Source organism: Hyaena hyaena, unplaced genomic scaffold (assembly GCF_003009895.1).
Source record: "Hyaena hyaena isolate Hyena2069 unplaced genomic scaffold, ASM300989v1 scaffold_335, whole genome shotgun sequence".
In the NCBI taxonomy this organism is placed as follows: Eukaryota; Metazoa; Chordata; class Mammalia; order Carnivora; family Hyaenidae; genus Hyaena; species Hyaena hyaena.
This window is the reverse complement of record NW_024080968.1, coordinates 1,387,441-1,412,029: the sequence shown is the minus strand read 5'-3', so window position 1 is coordinate 1,412,029 and position 24,589 is coordinate 1,387,441. Positions and strand designations below refer to the sequence as shown.

Below are 24,589 nucleotides of genomic sequence, written 5' to 3'. Positions count from 1 at the left end.
CTCAGAGCCTGGAGCCTGCTTGGGATTCTCTCTCTCTCTCTCTCTCTCTCTCTCTCTCTGTCTCTCTGTCTCTCTCTCTCTCTCTCTTTCCCCCCGCTTCTCTCCCCCCTTTCCCCCGCTCGCATTCTGTCTCTCAAGGATAAATGTTAAAAAAAAAAAAAAATCTACCCACACACGAAACAAAACATCCCAAATACCCGAAGCTTTGCCTAATTGCTTTCAATTTTGGCCTGACCATGGTGCCATCTCCTTGGGGCCCCAAAACACCTTTCCTAAACATGCACACACTCTGACGGTTGAACAGGGTTATTTGGGTTTATCAGATCCTCGTTCAGCAAACCCCAGGCTCCTCCCTGTGGTCCCTCTGCGCCTCTGCTGATAGACACAGTTGGGACCAATCTGGTGACTTTTTAAATCCTGAATCGGGCTGTCGTCATTTGCTCATTACTGGCTGTGGTTTGCACCTGCTGCTTTTTTATGTGAAACCAGATCTCCCGAATACCTCCGTTTAAGTTTTATTTTGATGGTCTCCGCTCATGATAAATGAAGTACACAAGGGCACACCGTGAAAAATAATCCGTCCCCCACGCCCTGAATGTTTTCCTTCCCTGAGGCAACCTCTAGTTCCAGTTTCCTGCTCTGTAGTACTTTTGTGTTCATCCAGAATGTTCTAGGCTTGTGCAAACTTAGATGTATGGCATCTTTTTTGGGGTGTGTGTCTATTAATGGTGCTTAGGTATGTGCTGCTTTTTTAACTTGATGCAGAAGCTTGGATATAGTCATGCATCCATTTGTGTAGAGGGGTTGTCTTCTTAAAAAAATTTTTTTTTAAACATTTTTATTTATTTTTGAGACAGAGACTCCGAGCGGGAGTGGGGGAGGGACAGAGAGAGAGGGAGACACAGAATCGGAAGCAGGCTCCAGGCTCTGAGCTATCAGCACAGAGCCCGATGCGGGGCACGAACCCACAAACTGTGAGATCGTGACGTGAGCCGAAGCCGGACACTCAACCGACTGAGCCACCCATGCGCCTGAGGTGCCGCCGCCTTCTTAAGGGCTGCAGAATATTCCACTGTATGAGAGATGCCTGGCTGGTTCAAAAGCATACGACTCCTGATCTCTGTCATGAGTTCAAGCCCTACGTTGGATATAGAGATTACATGTTTAAAAAAAAAAAAAGACATTGCACTATATGGCTTTTTGTATGCTATTAGACCTGTCCTTAATTTGTGGACATTTAAGTCATTTCCAGCTTGGGTGCAACAACCTGTTCCTCTCAGTTGAATTTTCTCGTGCGTGCTTTGCTTCCTGTGATTGTCAAATGTGCTTCTAGGAGGAGATCGTTGAGGCAAAGACTAGGTGGGGAAGGTGAGAGACTCTTTACGTACGAGGGTGGAGTGGGCTGGGGGTCCTGGGCCTCAGAGACCGAAGGTTCCCTCTGGGGGAACGCCAGTCCCAGGTTGCCCCTTTTTGGTGGGTTTTCCCGCTAACTGACTGTGCTGTGCCTCTGGGCCAACCCTTTGGCCCTCTCTGGGCCTCTGTCTTGATGTCTGTGGGATGGTCCTCCAAGCTCTGGGGTCTGTTCTCCCTCCAGGTGCCTGTGGTTAGCAGTTAATTTCCTCGCGGGGCTGTGTGTCCGCACAGCACCCCGAACGCGTGTTCAGGATTTTCCTGCAGTTGCCCGGTGAGAATGGAGAGTTCCATCCTATGGACTGGATTTTGTGAAAGTAGTTCACTGTCTTCCTTTAACGAACCTGCTGGAAGATGCTCTGTCTGCCTTTCATTTGAATGGAGGCCCCCCCGCCCCATGCCTTGCTTGTGTCCGTCCTGCACCATGGTCACCTGCCCCAGTGGCCCCTGTCAACGCTCAGAGGTCGGTGCCGCACAGTGTGGCCGGCGTGCTCGGGCTCGCCTGCACCTTAAAGCTGGAGGGGGGGTGTCGTCAGGTTACCTCTGGCGATAGTCGCCCTTCTGGGTCCCACATCCCACCCCGTCACCTCTGCTCTCACGCAGCTCCTCCCCTCCTGCCTGTAACTTCTGTCTCGGAGTGTCCAGGCGCGTCACACTGTGCCACTGTTTCGCCCCTACGCTCACGAGACCGCCGTCGGGCGTGGGTGGAGCCAAGGCCTTGCAGGTGAAGATCGGGTGGCGGTGGACGCATCTGTGTTTAAATGAGATGCTGCGAGAGCAGAAATGGACAGGACTGGCCTGGCTCAGATGACAGTCAGCGAGCGTGTCACAGATGTCGATCTCTTCAGAGGAGAGCAGTAGGCACGACACAATAAATGTCATCGTCTTCCACACAGAAGCGCGTGCGCCTTCGGTTTCTTGCAGTGTGTGGCCTCGGTCTCTCCTCCGTGGATTTCTGCCGTTGGCATCACAAGAAGACCTCTTTCTTTGGGATGAGGGGAGGGCACCTGGGGCGTGGCCTGGTCTACTGGGACTCAGTAGAGAAGGGTGGGGACTTCGGCCAAAGGGAGAGCACATTTCCGACTAAAAGTGGCCTGCAGGGATTCAGATCCGTCTGGTGGTACCAGGCCCTGATCTGCTTTTTGTTTTTTAAGAGAAGCCCCAAACCTAGGTTATTATGTGAAGTTTCTCGATTTTATATTTTGGCAGCGATTTAAATTGTTAACAAAAAGGGTACGTAGGCTGAAGAAAACCGGTCTGACCTTTGAGTCCCTTAACTGAAGAGCCGGGGTAAGTGTATACCTGGAGGAGGAACACTAAAATGGCATTGGGCCTGGGGACAAAATGCCTCGTGTCCGCCCCCCCCCCCAACCCCCGTGGGGGCTAGGCCTCCCTGACTGCTTTAAAATATGTGGTCCTGCGTGTCTCTTTCAGATCCTGGCTCCACAGAGAGAACGGCCCAGAAAAGAAAGTTCCCCAGCCCTCCGCATTCTTCTAATGGCCACTCGCCACAGGACACGTCAACAAGCCCCATTAAAAAGAAAAAGAAACCCGGCTTACTGAACAATAACAATAAGGAGCAGGTAAAGGGCCGGTGGGACGCGCCGCAGCTTTCCAGGGGGTTCTGACGGCCGCTGTTCTTGGCAGTTAGCAGGCTGCCTTGAGCAGCTGTCCTTGCATAGGACCAGTACGACAGCTCAGGATGGGTCTGTGTAGCAGTTTCTGTTAGCTTTTCAGATCTGTTTTGGGGACAGGGCAGTGACCCAGATGAGATGAAGAATACCATGCTTTAGGATGGGGGGGGGTTCCTTGGATTTAATGCCCTAGGGCTGTTTCCCCGTGGGGCCCGAGGGTGTTTTCCCCGCCAGGCCAGGCCAGTAGGATGGTTCTGAGCTCAGCCTGGAGGTGGTGGCGTGGTGAAGGCAGGCTCCCTCCTGGTCTCAGCTTTCTCATCTGTAAAATGACGGGTGTGGCTCTGTGGTAAGACAGCTCCTGTGTCTGCCTGGTGTCCACTGTCCACTTTGGTGACTGGTCACCCCTTGGTCTCGTGGCCTCGACCCTGGGTGGCACGAGTCTTTTCTAGACCCCACCCTCCTCCTGCAGCCAGGACCTGTCAACCAGATAGAAATATCCATGAGCCATCTTGGATCTTATCAAACCTAGTTTTAAAATTCTCGGATGCAGGCTAGATAGTCTTCTGATGAAACAAAAAACCAAAAAACAAAAAAAGGGAGCTGCTTTCGTGGACCCTGGGGTCCAGTCTCCCAGCGTTGGAGGAAACAGTATGATGTCCCAGTGGGGATGTCCCAGCAGGGGTTCCTTGGACATATTCATCCGTCTTGGGCACTGTGGAGTGCGGACGTGGCCCTGGGATCGGAGGCTGAACAAGACAAGGTTGTTGCTTTCGTGGGAAGAAACCCAGCAACGGTTAAATGCCCAGAGTGGGGAGAGGGGTGCATTTCTGCATGCGAATCTATTTCCATTCTCAAAATTACATACCGAAATGCCAGCTCTGCCTCTGCCGTGTGGCTGTGGGCAAGTTAACCTCTTTGTACCTAGTTTTCCCATCTGCTGATGGGAGCGACAGCCCCACTACTGATCACAGGGGGTCGTTGTGATGAACTGAGCTAACTGAGGCAAATGTGATCATAAAAATTAAGCCAGGCCCGACGCTAAGTGGAACAGCCACACAGACCACGTGTGAAGTAGAGAAATGACAGCTGTAGAAGTGTTCTAGAACAGGGCTGTTCAGTATGGTCGCCACAAGCCACGTGTGGCCATTGAGCACCTGCAAATGGCAAATGTGACCCGGGGACTGATTTTTTTTTTTTTTAAACTGAATTCTTTTTTAAATTTCGGTTAGTTTACGTACAGTGTAATATTAGTTTCAGGTGTACGTTCTAGTGATTCAGCACTTCATACTGCACCCGGTGCTTATCACAAGCGCCCTTCTTAATCCCCACCCCCCACCCACCGCCCCTCTGCTAACCAGAGGTTCATGCTCTGTAGTTAAGAGTCTGTTTCTTGGGTGCCCTGAATTTTTAATCTAGTTTAATTAAAAAAAAATTTTTAGTGTTTATTTATTTCTGAGAGAGAGAGAGAGCATGAGTGGGGGAGGGACAGGGAGAGAGGGAGATGCAGAATCCAAAGCAGGCTCCAGGCTCCGAGCTGTCAGCACAGAGCTCGACGTGGGGCTCGAACTCACAAACTGTGAGATCATGACCTGAGCCAAAGTCGTACGCTTAACCATCTGAGCCACCCAGGCGCCCCTCTAATTTAATTTTAATGTAAGTAGCTGCCTGTGGCTTATAGCCACAGCTTGGATAGTGCAGGCCTAATGAGTTGGGAATCCCGTTCAAATAGAGGAAACAGATGGGTCCTAAATACATTTTTAGGGGGATTGAAAAATACACACCACTGTTGGCAGTCATAATAATAAAAGCAGTGTTGACTCACTCCCTGTTGTAAGCATTTTTCTGTGTTAATGTTTATAATCATCTAGTGAGAAAGGGCTGTAATTATCTCCATTCTACAGATGAAAACATTGAGGTTCAGAGAGGTTAAGTTGTCTCCTCGCGGCCTCTGAGCAAATTAGAAGCTGCATTCGAGCTCAGACCTGGCTTGTCTAGCTTGAAGCCGTGACTTCCATCTCTTGTCACCCAGGAGCCGTCCCATGGCTGCTGGGAGCAAAGACTAAGAGAGAAACCCGAAAACTACAGATAGTCCCCAAACCTTAACCCAGCTAGTAATTTGACTTTCTGGGCAAACCCTGTCTTATCAGGTACCAGGCGACCCGAGGCCAATACCGTCCCCTCTGTGCAGAAAGCCTTCTCTTTCGGTCTCTCCCTGGGCGTGCACACATGCATCACACTTTAAGTTCCTACCTGTGTTTTAAGGCACTGGCTCGTAACTCTCTGGAAGCTGATCGGCTTGGCCAGTCTGCACGTTTTCTTCTCTCCCTTCCCCATCCATGGGTCCCGTTTCCCTAACGTGTGAGGCCTGTGACTACAATGCCATGTGTGTCGGTCCGTGTCCCCTCTGGACTAGCAGCCTCAGAAGTGGCCACAGGGTGGAGGCTTGTGTTTACAGCGTGCTCTCTGGATGTAGAAAAGAGGACGCCCTGAGGAGCTGGACCAGGACACGGTTCTGTTCCTGAAGAATCTATAATCTTCAGTATTGATAGACAAGTTTCCGGGACCGGTGCACAAAGGAAGTGTCCTGACCTGGAGATCGGACTCCTAGCCTCACTGCATCCGGGAAGCTCCCTGTGCCCCTTGTCAGTTGCCGTTCTAGCTTTCAGCCTCGGTTTACCTTGTAACAGGGGTGTGGACTGGTAACCATAGAAGGCTGATGGTAGATTTTTCAGATCTGAAACTCCCTGGGGCCAAACAGCCAGAAGTTGGCAAAAAGAGAAACGGGCTTAACTGTAAAGAAATGAAATTCCTGAACCTCGACCCCATCATTCATTCTAGCATATGATATTTGCATAGTAGCGACAGCCTCCCTCAGGCACAGTCTGGTTTTCCTTAAGGGAAACTTCAGTCTCTTTAAAAAAAAAAATTCTTCTGGACACTTTCCCTTGCCTCTTTCTTCCTTTTAGAATTTTAGAGCATTACAGAATTATGGAATTAAAGGCAAATTGTAGGGCTGCAAGTGCTAGGATTTTACCAATAATATAATTTCTTAGTCACCCAACATTTGAAGATCATGAGATTTCAAATAACAACTTGTATTTTTGGGTTCTTATAAAAACTCAGAAAAATCCAGCAACAGCTGGAGCGGAGTAGAGTCTGCTCCTTTAGACTCAGGGCCTGTGGGCTGTAGTTTTCCACACTCCCTACCCCTCCCTGCAGTGTCCTACCTGGCTTGCTTTGCTCATTCCTCCTGCCTCTGGTTCTCGTAAGCGTTCAGGTGCTTTTGATTTTTGGCATATGTCAGGCTTCTTCGCCCCATCCTCTCTTCTTTTTCTACTTTTCCGTTTTCAAAAAAAGAAAACCTCTCTGGTGTTACAAAAACAACCCGCCCCCTCCCCCATATTGTTCCATTTTTGGTAGACACCTTTTATTACCAAGTGGAAATGGGGGTTGAAGTTTTAAGGTTGGACCCTGTTTCACTTAATGTTTTTTATTTCTGAGAGAAAGAGAGGGAGAGACAGCATGAGCAGGGGAGGGGCAGAGAGACAGGGAGACACAGAATCCAAAACAGGCTGTAGTTTCTGAGCTGGCTGTCAGCACAGAGCCCGACATGGGGCTCGAACCCACGAACCGTGAGATCATGACGTGAGCCGAAGCCGGACATTTAACCGACTGAGCCACCCAGGCGCCCCTGTGCGAGGAACTTTAAAACACACTTTAGTTTTAGGGGGAAAAGTACGTAAGGCTTACGATTAATTTTTTTATAGCTCTTTGGTCCAGTGGTTTTGCCCTGTAGGAATGGTTTGAAAACATGCAGGTGCTTTTTCTTGGGACTGGGGTGAGCAGAGACACCCCAAAGCCTGCAGGGATGCTCCTGGCATCTGGTGGAAGAAGGCGAGGTTTCCTGTAGTAGATGGCTCACGACACATCTTCCCTCCAATGACATTAGGACGTTTACCGCAAAATACCACTCTTTCAGCTCTTGGGACGTTTGACTTTGAAGACTCCTTTTGGGGATGTTTATTTTTATTTTCTTTTCTCCCCATCATTAAGGATTGAGAAATAGTCTGCTAACAGATTGAGTGTATCTTTGATCAACCGTGGCAAAGAGATGGGGTTCCTCTTCACTGCCCCTGAGGTCAGGGTATATACGTGCATTGTCTTAGAAACTTAAAAATACTCATGGAGGTCCCTTGTTGGGCCGGGGCAGTGTATTCACAGTTGCGACCAGGGAGGGGGTCGTGGGCTCGCCGGCTTCTCCCGCAACCTTGGGCGGCACTGGGAGAGTGTGTCTGCTCGCCGCCTTCGTCACTGGAGCTGCGCTTAAGACGGGCCAAGTTCTGCCCCTCGGGTCGTCTCGTCAGCGTCCAGGCGGAATGCCAGTGACATTCCTCAGGCTCCAGGGCTGGGCAGTTTTTTTTCTTAGAGAGCTGTTTGTGCTTTACATGCAGAAGAATAAAAGCTGGGACAAGGACCCCTTTCACTTACGTGTGTTACCTCTGTGCTCCATGTAGGGATTTGCGTTTGTGGGCCCCCCCCCATTTCTCACCTCATGTACCCTGGCCTCCCACACAGCCGGAGTGCCCATTTTCTGCTTTACAAGGACCAGGTGTCCACTAACTATAGGCTGTGAGCCGGATGCTGCCCAGAGCCTGTTTTTGTAAATAAAGTTTTATTGGCACACAGCCACATTCGGTCGTTTGCATATTGTCTCTGGTTGCGTTTCTGCTCCTGTTCCTAAGTAGTTGTGGTCAAGACCGCAGGAGGACCTGCACAGCCTCAGCCATTAACTCTCTTTACAGAACCCTTTCTAGGAGAGATTTTGGGCTACTAGTGTAAGACTGAGGTATTAGAGAAGTGAGTATGAGCCCGTCTGTTTTCTCGTTAAATCAGCCTGTGGAAGAAGCACGTTTGCTCACACGGCCTGCAGCTACCTAGAAGAACACAGGTTACAACCTTACTAGCAGGCTGGTAACACACATGTTATACACAAGGGAGAAAATCATGACACCTTTTACCTGGAATGATTTGCTTTTCCTTTTTTAAGTGTCCGCATTTGTTACCAGCCTGTTTGGATGGAGCAGGAAACCTGAGAAGCAGACGAGGTATCTGGTCGAGGTATCTGGTTCTGGTTGAGATTACCGGGAAGTTCGTTCTCGGCAATATGGCTGCAGCTTCTGGAAAGAGGGAATAGCCTGGAGAGACTTTGGAGCAGTCTGCCCCCCCCCCCCCCCCCAATACCCATTCCCAGCCAGGGTTGGGGTGGGGGCGAGGACATGGGGAGGGGGATTTCCCAAGTGGCCGTCCCGGGCTTCTAGGCAGGAAGGACCTGGGTTGTCAGTTAGGGAGATTAGCTGGCCTATTCGATCCTTCCAGTTTCGTGTAGATTGACTCTTCCTGTCCTATTATTAACTTGCTGAAAGGAAATGGCTTTTACTGCTATGTGGCAAAAGCCACAGAGGCGTTCTGGAAGACCTCACTCAGGTTAGAGAGGGTTCTGCTGGCTTGACTGTGAGGCTTCTCTTTCAGGATGAGAATCTTCTCCCCTCTTCCCGCTCCCCACCTCCCTCTTCTTTCTTTCCGCAGGCTTCTCCTCCCCTCCCCTGTCCCCCAGAGCCCCCTTCACCCCACTCGCCTGCCCTACATGCACACGGCCGTTTCCTAGGCAGATAGCAGACCCTGGACTTTAGTGGTTCTCAGTTAAGGGCAGCTTTGCCCCCGAGGACATTTGGCAATCTGGAGACCTTTCTGACCCTCACACTTTTGTGGACGGGGGCTGCTCCTGGCATCTAGCCACGGACGCTCCCACGCATCCGGTAGTGCGCAGGTCGGCTCCATCCCACAAAGAATTTTCTGGCTCCGAACGACAGCAGTGTGAGAGCGCGAGCCCCCGCTGTAGGTGACATTTTGCTTGCCTGTCCCCTTCGGTGGTGTTTCTAGTTTTCCTGGCTTTTAGACACCCCCCCCACCAATCCCACAACTCCACTACAGAGTTTGAACTACAGAGAATGTTCTGTGAGGAGGTCACTTCATCATTAGGGTCTCCTCACCTGGCATCGTCTTATACAGGAAATCAGGGCGAGAGAGGGAGCCGTGACACCCCTGATCTGGCCTAGGGGCCAGAGGAGTTGTAATAACCTAGTTTTCTCGTCTGTCCGGTGAGAGTGTGTCTGTCCTGCGTCCCTCTCTGGGTGGTTGTAAGGACAAAATGAACCTAGCGTGTATGATACAGTGTGTGGAGTGTGCAGTCTGGAGAGAATCGTGTGACGGTGTTCTGCGGAAACCCAAGTGTAGAGCAGTGCCTCTGAACCGAACCAGGGAAGGAACTGAGCTCAAATATTACGCAGTCGCCCTTAAAAATTGTAGGTGGTTTTTAGTAGGAATGAGAGTAGGGAGGCTCAGACGGATGGATTAAAAAAGATCTGCTAAGGATGCCTCTGGGAGGTTCTTTTTCAAGGAGTATAGAAATAGACATTTTGAGAACATCAAAATCTCATCATAAAAACCAAGGAACAAGGCATGACTGCTTATAATCTTGAGAACTCTTTTCCCAGTATCCTGGGGGTCCCAGGATGAAATAAGGGCCCATTTAAGTTAAGAAAGAAAAGTAGTGTAAAAATACTAGAGATGAACAGACAAAACCAATGTTGTTTAGAGGAGATAATATTTTTGTCAATAAACTGTTAGAACCATTTATATGTGAGGTTGTAAGGTCAGGATTAAAAAGCTCCAACAGCATTTCTATATACCAATCGTAACAACTTAGAAAATAGAATAGAAAAAGATCCCATTCATAGAATCAACAGAAATTATGCAGCTTTAACCAGCATATGGGGTCTTTGTGGAGGGAACTGTACTGTTTGGCTGACAAAGAGGGAAAAAAAATAGGTACAAATAGTACCTATTCTCAGAGATAGGTACTGTGGTTGTGGCTGAGCTATTATCCCTGGAATCGAGGCTCCAAGTGGTTTGAGGAGCTTTCTGAAGGTCACGGAGGCCGTGATGGGGTCATTTTGATGCTCACCACCAGACTTTCTCATAGTACTTCTGAAATACCGTATTGGTTACTAATTGCCAATAGACATTTTCCCAGTGAGTTTCTTCTGAGTGATCTTTCGTGTTCTGAGTGTGCCTTTCCTGGATTCCATAACTTATTACTAGGGAGACCTTTCTTGTGAGGCCTTTACCATGTTCAAGAATCATGGCTTCAGGAAGCCTCTGCTCTAATACTGTATGCACTGGGAGTTAAACATAAAAAAATGAATACTCCCCCCCCTCCCTTTTTTTGGATAACTCAAATTCGGTTGATCTGTTCTAAGCCTGTTGAAAGAATCCTAGGGTGAATCCACACATTTGTTGGCTTTGTTTAGACTTCATTTGTTGGTTCTCGACTGTTGGTGGTATCAGTAATGGCAGCAATCTGTTAAATGCATACTTTGTTCTAGCCTCTCGTTTAATCCCTACCAAAATACCATGAAATTGGATATCATCATCCCCATTTTACAGATGAGAAAACTGAAGCTGTGAGAGGAAGAGATTTGCCCAGGGTCATGCAGCTGGTAAAGCTGAACTTTCAGCCCGGGTGTGCCTGGGTCATAGCTGTTGTTAACTCTCCTCAGACACCAGCTTTTCCATAATCTATGGCTTCTGAAATAGAGGGGAGAGAGAGAGAGAGATAGAAATAGAGAGAGAGAGATCTTAGTATTGAATGACCTGCAAACTCTGTATTGTGTAGAGTAGCTCAAGATAGCTTTTTAATGAATGTGTGAAATGCTGTGAATTTCTTTTGTTGTTATTGATGTATTTGTTCAAATCCCTTCTGAGAATGCACATTTGTTTTGAAACCAAACCTGTCTTTCTTGCCTACATTTCAGTCAGAACTAAGACATGGTCCGTTTTACTATATGAAGCAGCCACTCACCACAGACCCTGTTGATGTTGTACCGCAGGATGGACGAAATGATTTCTACTGCTGGGTTTGTCACCGGGAAGGCCAAGTCCTTTGCTGTGAGCTCTGTCCCCGGGTTTATCACGCTAAGTGTCTGAGACTGACATCGGAACCAGAGGGGGACTGGTTTTGTCCTGAATGTGAGGTTAGTTCCTGACGAATGAATGCATTCTCTGCCTCATTTCCTCTCCTTTCTCTTTCTTCCTTTGATTTAAAAATTTTTCAAAGCATCCAGATACGGAGGAAAAAAAGAAAAGAAAAGAAACCTCTTGTGTTCCACTTGCTCTATGCTGGTCACCCTGCTTTTTGGGACTAGCGTGGTCGGGGGCCTTGGCCCCGCGGCTTTCTGGAAAGACGACGGCATTGAGTATTGGTTTTGATTCTTTGTGGGTCTTTGGATCACTCTTGGATTGCCCCATAACAAACATTTCGGAAGTGAAGTGATAAGCCGTTAATGGCTCACGTCTTGGAAAGATCGCGTGCGGAGTCTCCTCTTCTTAGAGGGGTGGACTCGTCGGTCGTGGCTGAGCCCACAAGACCACCTGTGGCCGTGTGCTGCCTGTGGTTGTCCTCCGATGCTCTGACACACGCCACGGCTGTTCTCCGGTCCCCGTTAGGTGCTCGGATTCAGCAGTGACCTGGAAGGGGCCCGCATGACCAGCTATTCAGGAAAAGAGGACGGAAACCAAGGGAAAGGAATCAAGGAGTTCGGATGGGGAGCAGGAAGGGTGGAGGTGTTTCCATGTCAAGTGAAGAGGCCCAGGAAGGTCTCCCTGAGCTTGGAGAGTGACACGCGGGCGAGTGGAGGGTGCTGAGGGCCCAGAAGCCTCGGGCCTGGCGAGGAACGAGCATCTGGGCAGGAAAGCCGCAACGCGTTTCGTTAAAACCGTTATGACCGTTTCCACAGACCCGAGGTGGCTGCTTTTCTCGGCGACTTGCACTTCCGATGCTTTTTCAGAATACTGCAAGCAACGTCTTCTGCAAAAAACCATTCAACACGGAATGTCGCTTGGGTGCGAAGGTGTATTAGAGCTTGGTCTCAAACAAGGAGATCTTTAGGGAGGACGGAAAGCATGCTGTAGGACAGTTTCTTTCCTACTACGGCTTTTGTGTTGGGGAAGGAGAAAAATAAATGTTTGAAAAGAAATTAGACATCAGATCAATATGACGACGACCTTTCCATGGTGCTGTGCCCCCTGAGGTTGTGAAAGGTGGCGGCGGGCTCTCTTTGGGTCCCGGAAGACAGGGCCACCTGTCGGACATGCTTTGCCCGGCCATGTCCCCTTATTGCAGGGCTCGACCTGGTTCTCTTGCGTTCGGGGTGGGCACCGGAGCCTTCCTCTGTGTTCTTGCGTCTTGGCCCTTCCTTCCCAGTTGTCTACCAATTTTTCATAAACGAAAGTGGCTTCTGCTGCAGATAGTAGACCTTGATGAATGCGGACTGGAAACACTGGGATTTATTATCCTGCGTAGAGAGAACCCAGAGGCAGGGCCAGGCCAGAGTTCGTTCACAGCCAGACTCTTTCTGTTTCGCCGTAGAGGCGCTGTGTCCCTCGTGGCCGGAGCATGACTGCCGGGTTTTTGTTTTTGTTTTTGTTTTATCACTTGCATCTGGACAAAACTTCTCTAAGGGGAGATCTGTTTGTCTTTTCAACCCTTTTAAAATCAAGCAGAAGGACTTTGCCCTTCGGCCTCCAGCTGACTTGCTCTTGGCCTCATCGGTCAGGATCGGATCAGTCCTTGTGCAACAAAACATTCTGAAAATGCCCGTCTGGCACTTTTCATTTGTATTGTGGGAACCAGGCACTGCCAGCCAGGAGAGAAAGGATCAGGGCCGGAGGAGGGGTGAACGTGTTTGCCATGGATAGTTATGTGGAAACGCACAGCAATTCCAGCAAGCAGGTGGTCTGTGTCAATGATCTTGGGCTGCATGTCCAGCGCAGTCAACTGGAAAGACTCAGCATTTCAGGCTCCTGGAGCTCAGCACTTAGATACACGCGTCACGTACCGTTTTCAGCTTCTGAGCAACTTCCGTGTTGCCCTTTTTCTCGACAACCAACCAGATACGTCTGAAAGTTCCCTTTGGAGGCTCCAGAGATATGAAGGATGGAAACTAAATCAAGATTAATTGAAGAAAACTCTTCTCAGCTCTCCCTACACAGATGGTTAAGGAGTGTTTCCTGACATCATCAGAATTTGCTATTTTCGTTGTCGTTGCTACATAAGGAGCCTGAAGCTCCGGAATGTGGCACCAGATTTACACAGCGGAGTTTGGTTTCAGACGTTTCTCCGGGCCTCTTCTTTGATGGGAATTTCCCTTTCAGAATGACATTATTTCCCATGGAGACAGGGAGCGAGATTGTGCGCCTTGCGTAGTTTGCCCAGAATGTCCTGAGTGGGTTCACATCCGTGGTGGCAAGAGAATGAAGTCATATTTATGTTTAATTCACTCCCACCACCCCTTGGATTCTCTCTGTGGGGGAAGACTGCCCTTTTCCACCCATGATGTCATTGAGAATAATGCCTCGTCAGCTTCCGGAAAGGTAGCCCAGAACCCTAAGCGGATCAAGTTAAGTGACTGATTTTGTTGTGCGTAGAGATCACCCTAGAACCCTTAGCAGCCTTTCCTCTTCACCTTGCCTTCTTGACAACCTACAGTTGTAATCCCGATGGTGGTTGGGTCCCTGCCTACCTCCATCTTTCTTCGATGATGTCATCTTCACGAGCTCAAAACCCTTCCCAGAGAAGGTCATCAGTGGTTTGATGTGCCTCTTAATTTGTATCTACTGATCCCATATATGGTCAAGTAGATTGGGGTCCTTCTCAAGTAGAACAGCCAGTGTCATTTGGATGGAAAGGAATTTTTTTTTTTTTAATGTGCTTATTGGAACACCTAAAAGGGAGGAGAGGGAACGATGTGTGGGGATAGTAACTTTTTTCTAACCGGCCGTCTGTGTAATTTTGGCTTGTAGAAGATTACGGTAGCGGAATGCATCGAGACTCAGAGTAAAGCCATGACTATGCTCACCATTGAACAGCTCTCCTACCTGCTCAAATTTGCCATTCAGAAAATGAAACAGCCAGGGGTAAGAAGAACGTTCCTCTCGATATAAGTGGGAAATGGTGTCTTTTGTTATCTTATGTTCACATTCCTGTTCTGGGTGATTTTTGCTTTCCAGACACCTGTGCGTGTTTTGGGCCTTCTTAGGTGCCCAGTTCAAATACCCGTAAATTAAATATGAGGTATGACGACGGTTGGTCAGTTCTCTCTAGTTAGCACTCTATGTCCCCAGGGAGCGTAATCGGAAAGTGACATACAGTAGAAAGTTGGCGGGGATTTAGAATTCTGATTGGCTGCGAATCAAAGCCTCATGCCCATACCCCACTGGGTAAGGAGCTCTTGGGTTTCTTCCCACGGGAGTTTGTAAAATTCCGTTTCGGTGAGAGCACGCAGTACAGCCCAGTTTGTTGAGAGCCAAGGTCTGATGAGGCACCCTTCAAGTAAAATTCAACCCGTCGACTCCCATAATGGGTGAGAATTTGGTTAAATTGCCTCAATTTTGAAATGGATTTGATGTACAGCCTTTGTCCAAAGGAGACCCAGATGTAAAAAGGGTGCCACGTTTAGCCGGGCGCACCGTTTACTGGTGCTTACACTTCCCCCAGGCCCAGTCACGTCATACATGCCCACGGTGGTTTTCCTTTTTTATGTGACCATCTTCAGTTGGTTCATGGTAAAATGCTTCATTCTTTTTTTTTTTTTTAATTTTTTTTTTTTTAATGTTTTATTTATTTCTAGGAGAGAGAGAGAGACAGCGCGAGCAGGGGAGGGTCAGAGAGAGAGGGAGTCACAGATTGAAACAGGCTCCAGGCTCTGAGCCGGCAGTCAGCACAGAGCCCGACGCGGGGCTCGAACCCACGAACCGCAAGATCATGACCTAAGCGAAAGTCGGACGCTTAACCGACTAAGCCACCCAGGCGCCCCAAAAAAATGCTTCATTCTTTAAAGTGCGTTGTGCCCTTATCATCGACGTGTTAGGACCTTTTTCGTGCAGACGAATTTAGAGAAACTTGAGGGGGCAGGGTTTTCCTTTTCTGATCTGCACAAAGGCACCATATGGGCTAGTCGTGACCCTTTGTTAAACTCTCCAGAGTCTGCCTTCTACATCAAGTGAATGCACGGCCATGTAGAAACTCAGGGCATTGAGTGTAGTCACCGTGGCTTAATTTCTTTCAAAAAATAAAAAAAATCCCCAAGCTTTAAAAAAAAAATTTTTTTTTAACGTTTTCATTTATTTCTGAGAGAGAGAGAGAGAGAGAGAGAGAGACAGACAGACAGCGACAGCATGAGCATGGGAGGTTCAGAGAGAGAGAGGGAGACAATCTGAAACAGGCTCCAGGCTCTGAGCTGGCTGTCAGCACAGAGCCCGACGGGGGGCTCAAATCCACGAACCGTGAGATCATGACCTGACCCAAAGTTGGATGCTCAACTGACTGAGCCCCAGGCGCCCCCAAGCTTTTGTTTTGAGATTATATTCTGAAATTTGATACCATGACAAGAATTCAGAGCATGCCAATTGGATGTTGCTAAATTGGGTACCCTTGTCTCTTTAACAAAATCTCTGTCAATGGAAGCAAAAGCGTGGATAGCCTCAGTTTGGGAACAAAGGCGCCCCCCCCCCCCCCTTGGACTGTAGAGTCGTTTTTATGTTGAGCGGCAAGGAATTACTTCCTGCTTTTTTACAGGCTAAATGATATCTGCTGAGGACTGTTTACAAAAAGAATAGATTCATGTAGACTTGTCAACACTGTAGAATTATAAACCAAAAAGAAAAATCGAAGAAAGGATTAATTTCTCACATAAATTGTGAGAAATTTTGATATAAAATCAATCAGGGTGGAAAGTTGCTGATGATACTAAAGCATCTTTTTAACTTGGAATGGCCACACGCTTTCCTTCTGGGCAAAAGAGTGCTCCTGCCAGCACAGGATAGCCTTTCGGATGCCTCACTTGAGTATCATGGGGTGTCTCATTAAATCTTTTAGATGTTGATAGATTGATTTTAAGAGTTTAAGATGTTATTTTTATTTTTTTAAAAAATATTTTTTGTTTATTTTTGAGAGAGAGAATGAGCGGGAGAGGGGCAGAGAGAGAGGGAGACACTGGATCCGAAGCAGGCTCCAGGCTTTGAGCTGTCGGCACAGAGCCTGACGAGGGGCTCGAACTCGTGAACCGTGAGATCATGACCTGAGCCAAAGTTAGATGTTTAACTGACTGAGCCACCCAGGCGCCCTGGATTTTATTTTTAAATATATACATTTTTAATTTTGAGAGAGAGAGAAGAGAGAGAGACTGCATACATGAGCAGGGGAGAGGCAGGGAATCCCAAGCAGGCCCTGCACCGCCAGCGCAGAGCTGGATGTAGGGTTCGAACTCATGAACCATGAGATCATGACTTGAGCCAAAATCAAGAATCGATGCTCAACTGCTCAATCCTGGTGCTCCAAGTTTTTACTTTTAAGTAATGTCTACACCCAATGTGGGGCTCAAACTTACAACTCCTATAAGTCAAGAGTCACATACTCCACTGACCGAGCTAGGCAGGCATCTCAAATCAAAAACCGCTCCCATGATTATTGATAACCAGGCAGAACTAGAACTTGAACCAGCCTGGCCCTCCCCAAGAGGTCATTCTTTATGGAAACCCATAGAACTGGATTCTCTGAAAAGTGGTCTCCATTTGAAAAGTACTTTGTTGCTGTGAATGTTTTGTCTTCCTCAGTAATGATGGGCTTGTGTGTGTCTGTGTGCCTCTTTTCTTTCTTTTATAGACAGATGCATTCCAGAAGCCTGTTCCATTGGAACAGCATCCTGACTACGCAGAATACATCTTCCATCCTATGGATCTCTGTACATTGGAAAAGGTTGGCCTTCATCAGAGAACCTCACCATTGTAGTCCTGAATTATCGAGATGCCTAAAGACCCTTCCTCACTTCCTGTGCCCCATCTCAAGTTAGATGGTTTCTCTACCTTTCCCCTGCACCATTTTTATTTGGCTGTAAGAACTCTCGATCCCACACCTTCTGTAACATTCTTCCAAGGATTGCAATGAAGTGCCGAATTCCACTGATCAGCTCTAAATATTACTTCTGCTGGTGATTGCGGCTTTATACCTGAAAAAGTCACACTTCTACACATTAGTGACTTGATTGATTTGAGGCCTACTTCCCCTTCTCTTTCTCCCAGAGGTGCTAATGAGGGCAGAAGGAAGGAGGAAAGAGAAAATTAAGTGTTGGGGAAACCTTCAGATTGCTGATAAAGATGTGGCTCCCTAGAACGTATTCTCCTGATACGGATAGGTCTTTAATGCCTGAAGATGTTTTTTTAAAAGTTCAGGCTAAAATTCCATGCTGAAAATTTTTCTTGGAATGCTTTAGATTATGCACATCACTCTGGTGCTGAGTTTCAAATTTTTGGCACCAAAATATGGATAAAGAAGAGCATGGATCCGGAGAAAACATTTTATTGTTTTTATTGCTGACCTCCAAACGCTGAGTCAAACGTGTTTTGAAAGTTGCATACACCCTTATGGTATTTAGATAAAGAAGTCTTTAAAAAAAAGACAGGTTGGAAGCCCAGCTTTGTAAGTTCATAGCTTTGGAGCTTTGGATAAGTTCCTTAATGTGACCGTTGCTTAGTGTCCCTGTGTGTAACAGCAGGATCATAGTAAGTGTGTCTTATTAAGGGCTCCATCACAAGGCTTACGTGAGACTATTACAATTAATCATAAACATATAAAATATTCTGGGTTATTGGAAGGGGCTGCTTGATTAATGACGGTTGCTTATAGGAGAGGAAAAATTCAAGTTACTGTGATGAATTCAGGGACTTCATTTTTATAGAATTATAGATCTCGAATATAAGAGCATCCTGGGAAATGGGTAAAAGCATTCATTAATGTGGCAAATGACTGCTGAGGAAATGATGTGCGGGGGAGGGGAGAAAGAAGAAAGAAAATGGCGTGGGGACGCAGGTGTTAATTGGCTGCGGCCTGTATAGACTCCTGGGTTATTATGCTCCTTGGCTTGTTCTCCCCAGAACGCTAAAAAGAAAATGTATGGTTGTACGGAAGCGTTCCTGGCTGACGCCAAGTGGATTTTGCACAACTGTATCATTTATAACGGAGGTGAGTGGCTTAGGTGGCTCCTAACTAGGAGCGTGTTCTGCCCATTCTCCGACCTTTTCCTAAAAAATCTTGCTCTTTTTTCTACGTGCCAGAGCCAATAACTGAGGACATTTGTGTACAGATTGCTAATGTTTCTCAGTAGGGTATGGTGACTGTGCATTTGAAGATAGCAGTTGATATCTACTTGCCCCATACCAGCAAATGTACCTTCCTCTGTGCTTTCTGTCCTCATAGATTAGTTGTACATAGTGTAGAATTTCATATAAAACGGAGTCATCGAGCGCACTCTTCTGTGTCTCACTAATTTCATGCAGTGTAAATTTGGGGGGGGGGGGAATTCATGCATGTTTGCCTCAGTGGTTTTGTTCCTTTTTGTTGCTGTGAGTGCTTTTTTTTTTTTTGTCATACCAACCCACAATTTATTGATCATTCCCTTTGTCGATGCTGAAGGATATTTGAGTTGTTTTCAGTTTGGGGCTGTTAGGAATTGAGCCACTGCAGACATTCTTGTACAGGTCTTTGCGTGGAAATACACTTTGATTTCTCGTGGGGAAATATTTAGGGAGTGGTGGTGCTGCTCATAGGTTTATATTTAAATTTACAAGACATCTCGGCAGACCTTCTGCAAACTGGTTGTATCTTTTACACTCTTTTAGCCATGTTTGGGAGAGACTTCGTTGTTTTGTGTCCTTTTCGGCACTTGGTATTGTCTGTCTTTTTAATTTTAGTCATTCTTGAAAGTATGAACAGTTACCGTGGTGTTAATTCGCCTTTCCTTATGACTAATGGTGTTGCATATCTTTTCATGTGCTTCTTAGTCATTTGCATATGTTTTGGTAAAATATGTATTCAGATCTTTGGCTCATTTCAAAAATGGGGTGGTTTGTGTTTTCATTACTGCATTTTAGGAGTTCTTGGTATCCTGGATAACTTTTGTCAGTTGTGTTTTTGTGGATTGAATCTTCTGGACAAATGGAAGACGATTTCCATTAAAATCTCCTCTCGAGGCACCCTACCTTCTCTCACAGTCCTCTCTACCTTCCGGCCAGGTAGAGCTCTCAGTGTCCTGCTCCATTCTGTTCCTCTTATTCTCTGCTAGAACATTCTGCCTTGATGACTTTCTTGTATCCTTTAGTGTCAGCCTGTCAGTTCTCTGAAGTGCCTTCCCTTGTGACCCAGACCATACAAAGTACTCCTGTTAGATGTCACAGTACCTGTGCTTCCCCATGGTAGCGTTTCTCACACTTCCTGGACGGTGCTATTCTCATTTGTTTGAGTTCCTTACCAGGATGTAAGATCTTTTTTTCCCCCCTTAAGGATGTAAGATCTTTAAGAGCAGATGCCCTGTCTTCTTCCTCTGTAGTCCTAGTGTAGATTGTTAGCTCATGTGTAAAGGAAAATGTATGAGTGGGTGGGTGTCTGCTGAAAGCACATGTTTTACATTATTAGCTCAGTAGCAGGCCAGACATGTGGGGAGGGGAGAAAGAGGCAAAGAGGGGCTTGGTTGAAAATCTGTGTAAAGATTATAAACTCAAATATATAGAAAGGCTGGGTAAGATCACCTAAAAAGTGAATGAGATTAGGTGGCAGAAAATTAGCATAAGCCAGGTTGGCCATTGGCCAAGCAGAGAGTAGAGACTAGGGAATGGGGAACTTCTTTCTGGTCTGAGGGGATCGCCACTGGACAAAGTTAGCAGCTCTCTTGAGTTTTTAAGGCAAGCCAGAAATGTAGGTGTGTGCGTGTGCGTGTGTGTGTATAAAATCTTTTTGTCAACAAATTTATAATTTCTGAAGACACCATAATGTTTGAAGAAAGCATAGTTTTCTTTTTGGTAATCTTGTCTTCTGGTTTAGCAAAGGTGAGGGATTTAGAGTTAGATCTGGGGCAGATTTTCAGCTCATTAGCCAAGTAGTCTTGTGTAAAGGAATCCTGAGCCTTGGTGTACTCATTAAGGAAATGGGAACATTCATTCCTGCTTCCTGATAGAGCTTCTTGAGTTAATAAGAAAATGTATTTCGACGCACCAGGCACAGCAGAGCTACTCAATTATTTTCTCTCCCCTGTTACCCTTCATGGGCTGGAGTCTGGAACAATGGGTGACTAAGGCTCCTTTCCACCAATTGGAGCCTTTTGAATATAAAAGCATCTACCAGATGATCATCTGTGAACTATAGGAATCCCACACAAATTGTTCAGTTTCAGAGACGACATTGAAACACCAAAGATTGGTCAGTGTTTATGGGAAAAGTCACATAATTCGAACTGCTGTTAGTAGCCAGGATCTTCTGTTTTTTTAGCCTTTAAAAGCTTAACCCTGGGGGAAGAGCAAGTTGAAAGGTTGTTAGAGGAAGTATAATCCTGAAGCCAGGTGTTACAAACATGTTTCCATTTGAATTAATCATATTTTCTTATTCCCTTAGGAAATCACAAATTGACACAGATAGCGAAAGTAGTCATCAAAATCTGTGAGCATGAGGTATGTGTTTCTCACTGTCCTGTTTTAAATGCATCCAGATTGAGGGGCTGGCATGGTGGATTTCTAATTGCAGAGTCCCTTCGTGGGTAGTAGGGGCAGTTTTGGAATTTGTTGAGGCATAGACAGTGCCCCCTCTCTTCAAGGAAAAGTAAAAGTGACCAACGGGATCGCCCCAGCTGCGTATGCTAGAAATCGACACTGTCTTAGCCGTGATCTTAGGGAGGTGGAAATGAACTTTTGTTATTCAGGCTTGAGTCACTGTCAAGACTGTGGCATCTTGAGTTTTCTTGCTTGCGTAGATTGGTCTCAATTCCTTCACCCCACAGTCTGTGGCCAAATTGCGCCAGACCCCTTTTAGTTTTCTTGGGGAAGATGTTTGGGTTTTAATCATGTTTGGGGGGAAAGGCTTTGACTGTTTCTCAGGGAGTGGCCTTCAGAGTCCTGGGAAGTCAGTCCCTCTTAGAAATACCCATGGTTTTGGGGCTCCTGGGTGGCTTAGTCGGTTAAGCGTCCGACTTTCGCTTAGGTCATGATCTCGCGATTTGTGGGTTCGAGCCCCGCGTCGGGCTCTGTACTTACTGCCAGCTCAGAGCCTGGAGCCTGTTTCAGAGTCTGTGACTCCCTCTCTCTCTGACCCTCCCCTACTCACGCTGTCTCTCTCTCTCTCTGTCTCTCTCCTAGAAATAAATAAAACATTAAAAAAATTTAAAAAAAAAAAAAAAAAAAAAGAAATACCCATGGTTTTGATGGTGTGGAAGAAGCGCACCTCCTAGGCCTGCCCTGAGGCTCTAGTGGTTATGGGATAGGCAGGGAGCAGAAGTGGTACCAGGGATGCTTTGTTCAACCCCATTGTAAGGGTGAGAAACTGACCTGTGATGGACTTCAACATGTTGTGCACTTGATTCATTCATTCATTCATTCATTCATTCGTAAGGAAAACATTTGGATATCATAGGATATGTCCATTTCTGCATATCTTTATTTAATGTTTAGTTGAGAGAGAGAGACAAAAAGCACGAGTGGGGGAGGGGCAGAGAGAGAGAGAGAGAGAGAGACACAGAATCTGAAGCAGGCTCCAGGCTCTGAGCTGGTTGTCAGCACAGAGCCCGATGAGGGGCTCAAATCCACAGACCATGAGATTATGACCTGAGCTGAAGTCGGACACTTAACCAACTGAGCCACTCTGTCAGCACAGAGCCTGATGCGGGGCCTGAACCAACAGATTGTGATATTATAACCTGAGCTGCAGTCAGAGGCTTAAACAACTGAACCACCCAGGCACCCTTCTACATATTTTTTTTAAATAAAAAAAAAATATTTTGGGGGAAAGAGAGATTGTACACGGAAGGGGCAGAGAGACGGAGGTAGAGAATCTGCTCCATCATGGTGTAAAGCCAGATGCGGGGCTTGAACTCATGAACCGTGAGATCATGATCTGAGCTGAAATCCAGAGTCGGCTGTCTAACCGGCTGAGCCACCCAGGTGCCCCTTTTTCTAAATATTTTTATAGAGAGTGTTGTGTAATCAGTATCTTTCATTTTGATTGTTTTCCCAGGTAGTTAAACACACAGGAAGAACCGAATTTTTCGCAGCTGTTAGGATGATTTTCTCAGTATAATTGTTAGAAAGGCATCTACCAGGTCTAAGTCTGTACACAGATCAAAGGCTTTACGTAGCCTTCCTGATTGATTTCTAGGAAAGCTGCAGCAACATATATAACAATCTGGGTAGTTTTTCTGTGTCATTTCCAATTTTGAAAGTTCTAATTTTAAAAATAGGTGTATCTGTATTTTCCCTGCAATGCGATCAGTAAAACAGTGGGATCTCGTGATTTTGGTTTGCACGTTTCCTTTTTTTTTAAGTTTTTTTTAAATTTTTTTTTCCTTTTTTTTAAGTTTTTATTTATTTTTGAGAGACATTGTGAGAGGGGGAGGTTCAGAGAGAGAGGGAGAGAGAATCCAAATTAGGCTCCAGGCCCTTAGCTGTTAGCAAAGAGCCCGACGTGGGGTTTGAACCCACAAACTGTGAGATTATGACCTGAGCCGTCGTGGGACACTTAACTGATTGAGTCACCTAGGCGCCCCTGGTTTGCACATTTCTGATGACAAGTGACGATAGACCGTTTTCTATCTGTTCATTGTTGGTTTGGAGTTTTGTATGAGTGAGTTGTCCAGTTGTGTTCCCTGTGGGGTTCCTTTGTTTCCCTGGGTTTGGGAGCTAAAGCCTAGGTGTTTAGTCGGTGGGTTACCTCCAGGTGGGATTTTCTGGATGCAGGTCCTTTGTGTCTAGATTTCTAAATCTACCCGTTGGCAATACATTGCAGCTCTGTGGGCTCCAACGCCAGGCTGCCCTGGACCTTAAGTTACCCCTTTATTCTCGCCAGTACCTTTGGAGGAGCCCACACGTAGGGTGATTAGGAACAGGAGGTACATGCCACCATTCATTCATTCATTTATTTGTTTGCTCCTTTATTCAGTCCTTTATTCATTGACCATTGAGTTAGTCAGTTATAATAATAAAGTTATTAGAGTAATGCTTGCCGAGTATCTGGCACCTTACATGATTCAGAGATAAAGAGGAAAACAAGTCTGTGATGATGGTGAGGAGAGAGTAGCACCGAGCAGGGCTGTGACAGATGAAACATGTCAGCTCTGGAGCCCGTTTGCCTGTGTTCAAATCCTGGTCCCGCCCCTTTGCTGCAGTGAGACCTTGGGCAGGTTTCTTGACTTCCTGGGGCTTCATTTTTTCCGTCTGTGGTATGGGGGAAATAGCAGGCCTGCCTCTGGAGGGTGCGAGGAATGAATGAATTAGTACTGAGGAATGAATGAATTGGTACCCGTAGAACATTTTCACGACCCCAGCATAGATCTCTGACAGATGTTAACCAGGGTATCGATCACTGTGTCACCTAAGGCAGTTTTCATTTCTCTCCTATAATTGTTACCTGGTAGGTACTACTCACATCCCCGTTCTGTAGATGAGGAAACGGGGGCTCAGACAAGATAAGCAACTGTTCTTAAAGTTACAGAGCTAGTAAATGCTGGAGCCTGAACTGAGATCCAAGAAGGGGGGGGCTTCTGGGTTCTAAGTCGTACTTAGGTACGTACTTAGGTCCCTGGGTGAATGTACTTTTTCAGAGGTCGATAAATGACATAATTTTGAGATTGTTGCCGGTTTAGATAAAAGTAGCACCTGCCCTGGTCAGTGTGACTGCCGCTGGGTGAGAATTGAGCACAGCGAGCAGAAGCCAGGGTGGCTGGAGGTGTTTGGGGGGCAGAGGCAGGCGGGCTGGGGCCTGGTCACACTCGGTGTTGAAGGAGGAGCTAATCTGGAGTTTAGATTTCCTTGTTAGTTTCTCAGCCTTGTACGACTAACATTTCCTCTGGAGAATCCTTTGCCCCAGGGACTGTCCCTTACCTCCTAGGTGCCATTTGCCACAACCACCTGTCAGATGTACAAGATGTACAAGATCTGGCTGCTGTGGGGTAGACCGCGGTGGGAACAAGGGTGGAAGCTGGTCCAGAGGTGGCCCGGAGAGAGCTGGTGGTGGCTTGGGCTGGGTGCAGGGAGCTTGGGGGTTGATGAGAGGTACTTGGATCCTGCTCTGAGGTGGTCCCCACCGTGGGGCTTGTCTTAGTTAATCTTAACTGCTAATATCCTCACGCATTTCTCAGGGGCGTCCAGGTGTGAGTTCCCTGGGTGATACATCCTAACATACTTTTGTTTTACAGATGAATGAAATTGAAGTATGTCCGGAGTGTTACCTAGCTGCTTGCCAAAAACGAGATAACTGGTTTTGTGAGCCTTGTGTAAGTTGCATTTCCTTTCCTTACTTCCTTTTTGGAACTGATGCCTTACATGACCACCCAAGGCCACCTTCTCCAAGTGCCTTATTCGATGAAACTTTGGGAGAAGATTTTTTTTTTTTTTAA

At 46.8% G+C, this 24,589-nt stretch overlaps 1 protein-coding gene across 17 annotated transcripts in view; it reads left to right on the top strand.

Annotated features, from left to right (window-relative positions):
- ZMYND8 (zinc finger MYND-type containing 8) overlaps positions 1-24,589 on the top strand; it is a 133,699-nt gene that overhangs the window by 48,294 nt on the left and 60,816 nt on the right. For 12 of the 17 annotated variants that reach the window (XM_039249420.1, XM_039249406.1, XM_039249410.1 and 9 more), the window contains 7 exons: positions 2,845-2,993; positions 10,919-11,137; positions 13,965-14,078; positions 16,825-16,917; positions 18,093-18,180; positions 20,602-20,657; positions 24,389-24,466. In XM_039249420.1, coding sequence (XP_039105351.1) covers positions 10,949-11,137; positions 13,965-14,078; positions 16,825-16,917; positions 18,093-18,180; positions 20,602-20,657; positions 24,389-24,466 — 618 coding nt within the window. In that variant the 5' untranslated portion in view covers positions 2,845-2,993; positions 10,919-10,948. Of the gene's footprint in view, positions 1-2,550; positions 2,701-2,844; positions 2,994-10,918; positions 11,150-13,964; positions 14,079-16,824; positions 16,918-18,092; positions 18,181-20,601; positions 20,658-24,388; positions 24,467-24,589 lie in introns of those variants that run through there. The other 5 variants (XM_039249415.1, XM_039249418.1, XM_039249414.1 and 2 more) reach the window with 3 other exon arrangements.